A 10762-nucleotide genomic window follows, 5' to 3' on the forward strand; every position below is an offset into this window, starting at 1 on the left:
TAAAGGAATTATCTTATCTTATAATTTAAAATCATACATAGATATTATCCCATAAACTGATGAACAATGATTTGCCAATATATTCCCATTCTAGAAAAATCTGATAATAGCCCCTGTATCACCTAAACTCCTCTGCAATGTTTCACAGCATCTCACGAATCACATATGTACAAGTTTCCTGCAACAAAGTGCACTGAAGATGTTTAATCAGTCTCCTGTCACCCTGTCCTCTACGATGGTTCCTCGTGTTTCACAAGAAAAAGGAAAATGTACCATTGTCAAACAGAATCCGGCTACTATCTAATGGAATTTACTTTAGGTTTTTTTAAAGTGTTCAATCTCAAACATTACAATACATCATGCTTATTTCCATCTTTCACATTTGATTTATTGAAAAACACACAATAGTCATAAAGTGATTAGCTAGAGGCCTTTATTAGTCGAAACAACACATACTAGAAATATTACAATACAAGAGAGGAGCATAATATACTGTCACTTCCTTCTCCTTTTCACTGCAATCAATCACCACATTCGCCTCCAGTCACCTGACCCTTCATAGACCACATTGGAGGTCTCAGAAGTCAGGCTGGCTGTTGTACAGTGGGACTGGACTGCTTTCTGGGGGTCATGAAACCAAGTGGGAGTCAGAGACAGGGAGGATACAACCTTTCATCAAAGATCCTAGGACAGAGGGAATCCCCCTACTGCTCAGGGGCCTGCTGTTCAGATCTGTTAAGTCCACATACAACAGGCGCCTTAGTAGTCATACACAAACCTAAAAGCTAAAAGTGAGACATTTATGTACCAAACGTATTAATTATAATCACTCTGGGTCTATCAAAATACTGTGACTGTCACTAGCTTTCACCTTGTGTTCACACAGATCATTTGTTATGGAGCAGAGCAACAAATATAACCCACCTACCAAAGATACACTCGAGTATAGAGATATTTTGTTTTGCGATATTGTATCGATTCTCAAAAACACGTAAGCTGTGGGCTATGATGTTGGATGTTACAGGGACTGTGATAAATTCAAATTCAGAACCCACTGTTCTGGTTGCATAACGTTTTTTACTCACATTTGATGCATATGGTGGTTAGATTTTTAAAAACTGCAATATATCGCAGTATATTGAATCGTAACCCCTTTATCGTGATACGTATTGTATCCACAGATTCTTGCCAATACATAGCCCTAATAACTGAAGCTGCACTACATACAGAAATACAAGTTGCTCTGTGTTAACATCATTTTAGACATTTTAGTATCAGGGGTCATTTTCACGAGTATTGATCATTCTTTACCCTAAGAATTACACTGAATTAGAAATTGTCCTTTCCCTGTATCCTGTCAAAACAGCCCATTTAGTACAGTCAGTACAGTACAGTCTATAGAGGTCATTCACACTGTGAAAACACTTTCTTCTGAAATACTGTGTTTGCAGCACATGATGTTTCTAGAGGCTTTTCATTATTTGAGTGGGTTTTGGTTTGGTTTGGCTCAGTTGACAACAATAACAGTACAAGCAGCTGCTGCTTTGCTTCAAGGCAAACGAATGATGAAAACAACAAAAAAATCTGACACACAAGTAAACAAATATCCTTTTGACAAAATAAACAAATAAAAAAAGACAAAACTGAAAAAAAAAAACAGCCTCAAAATGGTCATATTAGCAGAAATAATTGGTCTTTTGCATTAGGTCAGGAGTAATTTTACAGTCTAACAGGTCTGTGTGCAGATACACAGAGACAGAGAGCGCCGTTCTGGGGTTTCACTGGGTAAAGGACATGTACATGTACAGTGAAAGCATTTAAAGCAGAATAGATGACTCCTCCTTCGAACATGTAAACATGCATTAGTGTACAACTACGAAGCAGCCTTTGGCAGCCAGACAGGCTGAGTACCATAAATGTGACAAAAGCTATGAGGCAGCTGACTTTTACTTTGCTCAGCCACAGAGCCAGCCTTTCATATATACTGCACTGGGCTGCATTCCATTCCAGTTGTTTTGATATGAGAAGTACAGGTGGGACATGATGTATAAGATATTATACTACAATCTAGACGTGTTTTTAAGTACAGTTAATAGTTTAACTAATTGAAATATTAACTAAAAATCTACGAGGTGACCCTTGTACATTTTCTGTGCAGGTGAGACTGTTTTCAGACCAACATCAGTGCTGATCATTTATTTCAGCTAATGACAAAATAGGTCTACTGGTAAAAGCAGAGTCTCAGGATCTTTTGGCACAACCAAATGCAATGTTGTCCAGCAACCAACTGCACTGGTAAGTGCACATTCCTGAATTGGGTATTTCTCTCACCTATCTGCCGTCTGTTGAGACGGAGTAACAAGTTGGTACGTGTGTGGTATTTAACCTATATCCTAGCTTGTGTCTAGATATATAGACTGTGCGGTCCACAGGGACCGAAGAACAGAGTAACATGGGGGAATTACCTATTAACCTATTTGACAGTCCCAACAGAGAGCATGACTGCAGCTACGATACTAATGGTGCTCCCTGTGGATAAGTGCTTTACACATGCCTCCAGTGATGTCTGAAACAGAAGGCAAAACAGACACACCTTCTCTGTATGTGAAACCAATTTACTCTCAAAGGGAATATCAGAGCTATCCTGGGCTCAACAGGATTTGTACACTGGTGGTTTATCAGCTGGACTAGCTGCAGGGAACAGATGATGTAGGGACATGAGGGTAGTCTATTTTATGTTACTGCTTGCTGACAGACATTTGCAGTTGGCCAACAGACACGACAGAGAAGGATCAGGCTTCGTCTTAAAGTTAGTTTAATCTGTATCCTCCATTGACGCCTGTGAGATGAATTAGTTTATGTTATGTAATTCATAATAAAGGTTTTACTTGTTTATCTAATACCTCATTTTCTTGGATTGCGTGATGAAAATTGCCCATGGAAATAGTAAAAAAAAATCCTTTATTAAAGACAAATACAGATGTTGTATTTGATAAATTACTGATGATTAATCAGTCCTGATTGGTATCCCTTCTATAATCCAAAAAGAAAAAAAACAGGTTGAATGAAACATTGCAACATAATGAGACATAACTTACACTGTACAAACTGACAGCACATTTTATTTCCCAAATAGGAAGAGACCAGCTAAGAGCTCAGATAGGTTGAGGGGAGTGTCCATTGATTGAATTGACCAATGAGCGTTGAGAAGGTGCAATAATGAGGAATAAGGTGCGTTTGGGTTTTTGGGGGGTAAATGGCACAGAACGTAAACATAACCATTAAACCTACACATCCTGACCTAATCGAAGGAGGAGAGCTGTTTTGGGAATGTTGTGGAATTAGTGAGAAGGTGGAGGGTGTGAGGGTGTGTGAGGGTCTAGCCCTCCCTCGCCATGACGCGTGGCTCGGCCAGGGAGCTGTGGATGATGCTGCTTATGGACTCCGCCCCCTCTCCTTCCAGGAATGTGCGGTGGTCTCCCTCGATAATGTGGACCGACACCTTGCCATCACATACCTGAAGAAAGACCCACAGAGAGAGATTCAAGAGAGAGTCAAATATACTCCCATCTGCCATCATCCTTAAAGAAGAAGCTTTTATCTGTGGTGGACAAATTCATTTTCTGGAACCTTTAAATGTAATAAATAATCTTTACTCCACTTTTAAATAAACCCTTGTGCAATTGTGTGCGATCTGTAAGTTACCTCGCCGAGCTTGTAGTCAGCTCCCAGGTTTTGTTCGTACTCGCTGTTGGTTTTTGCACGCAGTAGTGTCACATTGCCGCGGTATTTTGCTGCAGGAACGTAGCTGTCAGCGGCCTTCAGCTTGTGGTAGAAGGTGGTGGCGGCAAAGTGAAGCGAGTCTCGGCTGATGTTCTTGTGGGCAGAGGTGATCAGGTCCACCGCAGTGTTGACGCGGGCCTCCAGGTTCGCCAGCGGGAGAAGAGTCTCCAGAAGCTGCAGAGATTTAGATGGAGACCATTGTAGGAACTGACTTGTTGAAGCAATATATAGTGATATACAGGATCAGACACAAGGATAGATCAAATATGAGGGTTACACATCATCTCATCACTCCTTTCTATGTATATTCTCTGTGTCCATTCCTATAATATCCTGTTTTTCATTTATTTATCTTTTTCAGAGAATTTAATCTTCTCCAATGTGAGTATGTTCTGCTTTCTTTTGTCCTCTATGACGGTAAACTGAATATCTTTGGGTTGTGGACAGTGTGACATTAACGTCACCTTGAGCCACATTAAATATACTGCAGTGTTTTATTAGAATTTCAGTGTTAATTAGAAAATTAGAGAATTTGTACAGTCGAACTTAATCAGAGCTTGGATTCTCTGAATTTCAGGTGTAAGTAACATCACCTGTCATCAATTTTAAGAAGTACACTTGATGAGTGGTCCAGGAACCTAACCACATACCACGTGTATTCTAGGACACCTCACACTCCCAGATTGTATGTAGAAATGATCCAATTTCCAATGTCTGACATTTCCAACGTAAACTACTGGTCTGCAAGCCCATCTTACGCGTGACATGCTCAAGCACCCACATACTCTCTTAAATGTGAAAATCTTTAGTGAGCGCTTAAGTGTGTGCACGTGTGTACCTTCTTGTACTCGATGCCAGTGAACTGCTGGATGAAGGCACTCAGGGCTTCAGTTTCAGCCTCTGACTCTTTGCCTGGTGTCAACTTGGCCCTGTAGCTCTGGAATCAAGAGAATGAATGAAGAAATCAATAGTTAATATGTGTCACCTCTCCAAACCCTCCCAACCCGCCATGAGTAATTAAACCAGATCATACTGTTAATTCACTGACTCTCTGTGTGTGTGTGTGTGTGTGTGTGTGTGTGTGAGAGTGTGTGTGTGAGTGTGAGTGTGTGTGGAGTGTGAGTGTGAGTGTGTGAGAGTGAGAGAGAGAAGTGAGAGAGAGATATAGAGAGAAGAGAGAGAGAGAGAGAGAGAGAGTAGTGAGTGAGTGAGTGAGTGAGATGAGTGAGTGAAGTGAGTGAAGTGAGTGAGTGAGTGAGTGAGTGAGTGACGTGAGAGAGAGAGAGAGAGAGAGAGAAGAGAAGAGAGAGAGAGAGAGAGAGAGAGAGAGAAGAGAGTGAGTGAGTGAGTGATGAGTGAGTGAGAGAGAGGAGAGAGAGAGAGAAGAGAGAGAAGGAAGAGGGAGGAAGAAAAAAAAAAAGAAAAAAAAAAGGAGCAGAGAGAGAGAGAGAGAGTGAAGAGTGAAGAGAGACTGTGTGTGTGTGTGTGTATCGTCCTTTCTCTTACCTTTGCGTGTACGCTGCCACGTAGGAGTGTGAAACCGTATACAAATAGAAGAGGTATTCCACGGGCCGATTCTGGCCCTGAAGCTGAGAGACCCAATTTCAAATGCCACCGCAGGCCCCAAAGGAGTAGCCAGCCAACTCCGATAACGGGCCATCCTGGCTGAACCTGTCTGATGCAGTTCACATAGTAGGCTGCCCAGGGGAACTGGATGCCTGTCCAGAGGAGCAGCTGAGGGAGAGGGGCACACTAAGATGAGCCCTGTGCAACCCACTGTATAATCAGTTCAATGGAAACATCTCAGAGCATCGACTTCCTCACCCTTTGGTGCACTTGCCAGGCCGTAGCAAGGCAGCTGAAGCTTGAAAGCCGAGCGCTTAAAGGCAGCTGTGGAGCCTTCGAACTTGGATGGACGAGGACAGGGCACACACCCCACGGTCCCCCCGCCCCGCCCCCCCTCTCTGGCTTCTGGATCTTTGTTGAGCCGGCGTTACCGTGGGGCGGATCCACCCGTACAAGGGTTGAGCCATAAACTCTCCAGTACAATAAACGGGTCACAAACATAAAGACTCCACACTGACGGAGCCAACGCGAGGGAGTACGGTCTGCCTCGAGTGGATTTTGAAATAACCAAAGCGACACGCTCTCTACGTCCAGGCTGCCTGCGCTGGCCTCTCCTGGCAGTGATCATGGAAGTTGCCAAAACACAACCACATACACAGTTAAGAGAGATACATTATACAGAGACCTATTTTCTTGTTGCTTTGACCGGTGTTCCCCTTCAAGGCGCTATCACCTTGCCTAAGTACAACAAAGATCTGGATTTAAATTTGATGTTACACAATTACAAGAAACTTGCCACTCTCATACAGTTCTTTAAACATACCATTCTGTCCACTCCCAGCTGGCTTTCAGCTCGATTGGCGCCATGCAGTCGAAGTCTTTGCTTGTGATGGTGCCTGAGCCTGCGCGGAACATTTCCTCAAATTTTCCCGGGGGCCAATACCGACAATATCGTAGTCACGCCTCCAGAGTCTCGAGATCTGGACCTCCTACGGCGCTCACATTCCTGTGGTGGGAGACTGAGGTCCAAGGTAAAGCCAGGTTGGGCCCGCTTATGGTGTCACAGACTCCAATGTGGATGGGCACTGGCTGCGGACCAGAACAGTCGGCGATTCTATAGAGGCCTGCCACTGTCTGACATCCCAGAGGGACAACGTGGCATGGTTGGATGTGGTGAGGAGGGTTCAGGCAGGTAGAAGGACAGCTTCTCATAGGTGAGCCTTAGTGTGGCTGAGGTGTAGTAGAATTTTGCCTAATGTTATGCGACATGGCGCGAGTTAATGGTATTAGGCTTTGGGTTGTGTTGTCCAATGTCCCGCCGGGTTTCGTGTCCTGTTTATGGGTAGGAATGAACGGTCAGGTCAACAGGGGTCATGGTGAAAGACCCAAGACTGCCCATGTGTAAAATATAGATTAAGAAATGTAGCTAGGACAAACCAGCTGTTCCTGTTTAATGATGTGTCGGTGCATAACGGAAGGTGAACATCTATGCTGTGGTCTTCCCTTCATGCTGCATGAGTAACAGGAATTTGATTCATCACACCTGGGTTTTGTAGTTCTTCCCAGAGAACTAGCAACCTCTCCAGATTACTCGGAAGAACTTCCCAGACATTAGCCTGTTCCCACTTAAACAGAATGAAATGAATGCGTTGGGGGCGCGCGCGTGCCCGGTTAGCTCCAGTGGTTGAGCTGGTGACCCGTGTACCGAGGCTGAGTCCCTTGCTGCAGCGCCCAGAGGTTCACAATCTGACCTGCGGCCCTTTTCTGCTGCGTGTCATCCCTTTGCTCTCGTTCCCCCATTCTCCTGTCTGTCAATAAACAGGCCCACCCAAAACACCGAATTCCCAATCGCGCTAGGATAGCTAGTACGATGCATGGTCTAGGCTGTATACATATGAGACTCTGTTGTTTGGAAATGAAACCTAAGATTCTCTGAAATGGGTCAGGATATCAAGGAAACCAGCTGCTAAGAGCTCAACAAGAAAACTCCCTGATTTTGGGGAATCTCCTGTATTCTTGTCTTCGTCATTCTTGCTTTTATTTTGTTTCTGTCCATTTTGAATGAAGTTAAAATGTACTGAAATGTACTGATTACCTTTTTTGTCTGGTGGAGAGTGATAGTGATATTACGGCTGATTATGGCCAAACTAAAGGTCTATCTCTGTAGGGATCCTTTCCATAATGTTGTCAGACACTTACAATCACAATCTGAGCCTGCCAGTGGCAAAAACAACTTAAAGTGGTTGGGCGCATTCGTCTCCAAGGGTTAGCTAATGTTACATGGCAGCCATAGCAGCCTGTTTCGTGGCTATTTTCTCATCTGTGTGTGAAGTAAGGGTTTATGTAGACCAAAGCAGCGTTGGGTGATTGTTGAAACAGTGGAAATACTAACAAAGATGATTTTGATGAGTTTTATTCTGTTTCTGTCCACTCTGAATGAAGTTATGACTCTGAAGTTATATTTTTGTTGTTTGATTCATGATTACAGCTTGTTTGAAGTGTCTTTGTTGGTAGGGGTGCTTTTGTATAGCTTGGCTCTTACCCAGAATGTGAGCTACAGCGTCCTCCAGGCTCTTCTGGTTTCCTGCCTCGCTCTTTACTACCGTCCTCTCTGCCAGCACAAAGCTGGACATCACTGGCCTCTGCTGGCACAGGAAGAGGTCCAGCACCTCCAGGCAGGATGCAATGCGCTGCGGGAGGGTGCCGCCAATCACTGCGTCGTTGCCACCCATGGTCTCCAGCACCACGCCTACGTCGCCGATGGCACCCCACTGGACCGCCAGTCCAGGTAGGCCGTCGTAGCGGCGTTTTTCACACACACGCTCCATGGCTGAGTTGGCGTAACCGTAGTTGCTCTGGCCGGCATTTCCACGGCCGCAGCTGACTGAGGAGAAGGCCACGAAGTAGTTGAGGTCCGGACACGACTTTCTTGTCACTCTGGACAAAGAATGGAAGTGAGTGCATTAAGATCCAGAGAAGAAAAAATCAATTACGGATTTAAACTGCAGGATGATTGTGTGTCTTACTTGTCCAGGTGTATGGTGCCGTCATATTTAGGTTTGTTAACATCGAGGAAGAGCTGAGGAGTCAGATTCTCCAACATGCCATCTTTCAACACCTGATAATGTCAAAGCAAACATGCAAATGAACTTCAGATCAAAGTGGAGAAGCAGTTTTGGGGGCAATAACACCAGAGAGGTCAGTGTGAGTATGGTATAGATGTATGTTTAGTATATGGATGTATGAGTATAGTATGGATATGACAGCAGAATGGAGCATGGATGTAATAAAAAGCTATAGTGTTATATTACCCTCAGTGGTGCAGAAAGCCTACCATAACATAATATTAAATAATTCTGTCAAGGTGATATTTCAAATTATGAAAACTGTAGGCAGAAAGAAATAATAACACTTTTAAAAAGTGCTTCATTAGACAGTCGAGGTCTCGCCTATTTTTTCTACAAACAGTTCCCCAAAAAAAATACACTGAAAATAATATTATACCAGCAACAAGTTAGTGAGATCAGATAGCCTCCACTATTTCATCACCTAGGCTGAAACTATTAAAGTTGGACATGGATTGTCAAAACAATGTTTACCTAACATTCATAATTTGTCTTTTTTTATAATTTGCAACAAATCTGACTTTATGAATTCTGATTTAAAATGCTACTGGTGGCCTGAAAAGGACCTAGAGCTGAGGGCTTCTGATGATGATGAGGTGGCGTGCTGTGTTACCATGGCCAGGTGGAAGACACCGCCCACTGGGCCCATTGCACGGGCCTCAGCGATGAGCCGCTCTGTTCCCTCCACTGTGCTGACATCATTGGTGGACACCAGCACTTCCACATCTTGACTCTGCCATTCACGCACTCGCTTTGCCTGGTAACCTAGCAATAAGAATATACATGTAACAGCTTTTTCTCTTTTCTTGAGTTAGAAGTTATTTTTGTTAAATTTCCCATGGTTCGTTTTTACGTCTGTTTCATTCATATTTTTTATCAGAATCAGAATCAGAAATACTTTAATAATCCCCGGGGGGAAATGACTACTTATTAATAAATGCCTCCTGAACGACTCCTGTCTAGTAACCTGCTTCTTCAACATAGTAAAATGAAAAATGCAGTTCTAATCCTGCTTCTTTGTGTGAATTGTTCATTTCTCACTTATCAAATACTAAATATGTGTAAAACTGAAGGCCAGCAGCTCTCTGCCGCTCACTAGCTCTGCACTTCACTGCTCTTATGAATCTGAATGGAACTGAGCAGCAACCTCCACTGCCTTGTGTCATTGTGCCTTACCGTTCCTGATGCCTGATCTGGAAGTCAGGACCAGTTTTTTGGCTCCTCTTTCTGTCAACCACTGAGCAAGCTCTAGACCAAAGCCCCCCAGTCCTCCTGTGATGATGTAGGAGCGGGAAGGGTGGCAGAAGGTGCGACAGATAGCTGGAAAAGACAAAGGGGGAGCAGTTTGGACTGCTGCACCCTTCTCCTCCTGACGGACCTGTGTGAGGACAAGAAGCAGTCAGAGGATACATACTGCTGTAGTAGACTCGGGGAGGGAAGCTTCACTTTCTAGGACTGAAGGTCAGAGGTGAAACTGACCTGCAGGAGGACCTTGCCAATGTGCTTGCCCTGAGCCATGTATCTGAAAGCTTCCTCCACTTGGTCCCTCTCAAATACTGTGGTCTTCAGAGGCTGAACTACACCTCCCACAATGCCTTCCTTCAGCAGCTCGGACACTTCCTCCCACTCCCGGTTGCCCTCTTCAAAGAGAGCATCTAGCAGGATGCCATGGAAGGCCACGTTCTTCAGGAACAGAGCCATGCCTGGAGAGAACATTGGTAACAGCCAAATTTATAGTGTGAGAGAAAAGATTTAAAGCTGCAGTGGGTAACTTTTATAAGAGTGTCTGAGGAAGATAGTTCAGTCTCATTCCCAGACCCAAAGCATCAGTATGTGACACCCTGGGAATGATATTCAACAGTTAACTATCTTTCTTTCTCGGATTGGTTGTTTTTATTCAATTCAAAGGAGCAACTTAATAAACTAACTACTGACCCAGTGGGGAGTTGTTGGACAGGTCGTATTTGCCAATCTCCAGGAATCGCCCGTGTCTGGCCAGGCAGCGGATACTAGCCTGAAGCTTCTCCTCCGCCAGAGAGTTCAGCACCACATCCACACCTGAAAGACACACAAAATAATGCTTTTAAAACGTGGAACTCATTTTAGAAATTCAACAGAGAGAATATGCTGAAACTTTGTGAACTTTCGAGAACACAACTCGTTACTAGAGGAAGAAGGGTCTGACCTTTGCCCTGTGTGTGGAGCAGGACGTGCTGTTCAAATGAGGTGTTTCTGGAGTTGGCGAATGACTCGGCTGAGAGCTGAGGGAACCTCTCCTGCAGGTAGGC

At 44.1% G+C, this 10762-nt stretch overlaps 1 protein-coding gene across 1 annotated transcript in view; it reads right to left on the minus strand.

Annotated features, from left to right (window-relative positions):
* Positions 1–415: 415 nt before the first annotated feature.
* Positions 416–10762, minus strand: part of fasn (fatty acid synthase) — a 24654-nt gene continuing 14307 nt past the window's right edge. Inside the window, 13 exon segments of the mRNA XM_035670334.1 lie at positions 416–3517; positions 3706–3957; positions 4622–4718; positions 5290–5444; positions 5446–5501; positions 5584–5689; positions 7824–8286; positions 8376–8467; positions 9088–9239; positions 9651–9852; positions 9954–10177; positions 10410–10532; positions 10660–10762. The exon segment at positions 10660–10762 is cut by the window's right edge and continues 12 nt beyond it. Coding sequence (XP_035526227.1) covers positions 3380–3517; positions 3706–3957; positions 4622–4718; positions 5290–5444; positions 5446–5501; positions 5584–5689; positions 7824–8286; positions 8376–8467; positions 9088–9239; positions 9651–9852; positions 9954–10177; positions 10410–10532; positions 10660–10762 — 2163 coding nt within the window. The 3' untranslated portion in view covers positions 416–3379.

Source organism: Morone saxatilis, unplaced genomic scaffold, assembly GCF_004916995.1.
Source record: "Morone saxatilis isolate NCDOM2014 unplaced genomic scaffold, NCSU_SB_2.0 Contig1, whole genome shotgun sequence".
Taxonomy (NCBI): domain Eukaryota; kingdom Metazoa; phylum Chordata; class Actinopteri; family Moronidae; genus Morone; species Morone saxatilis.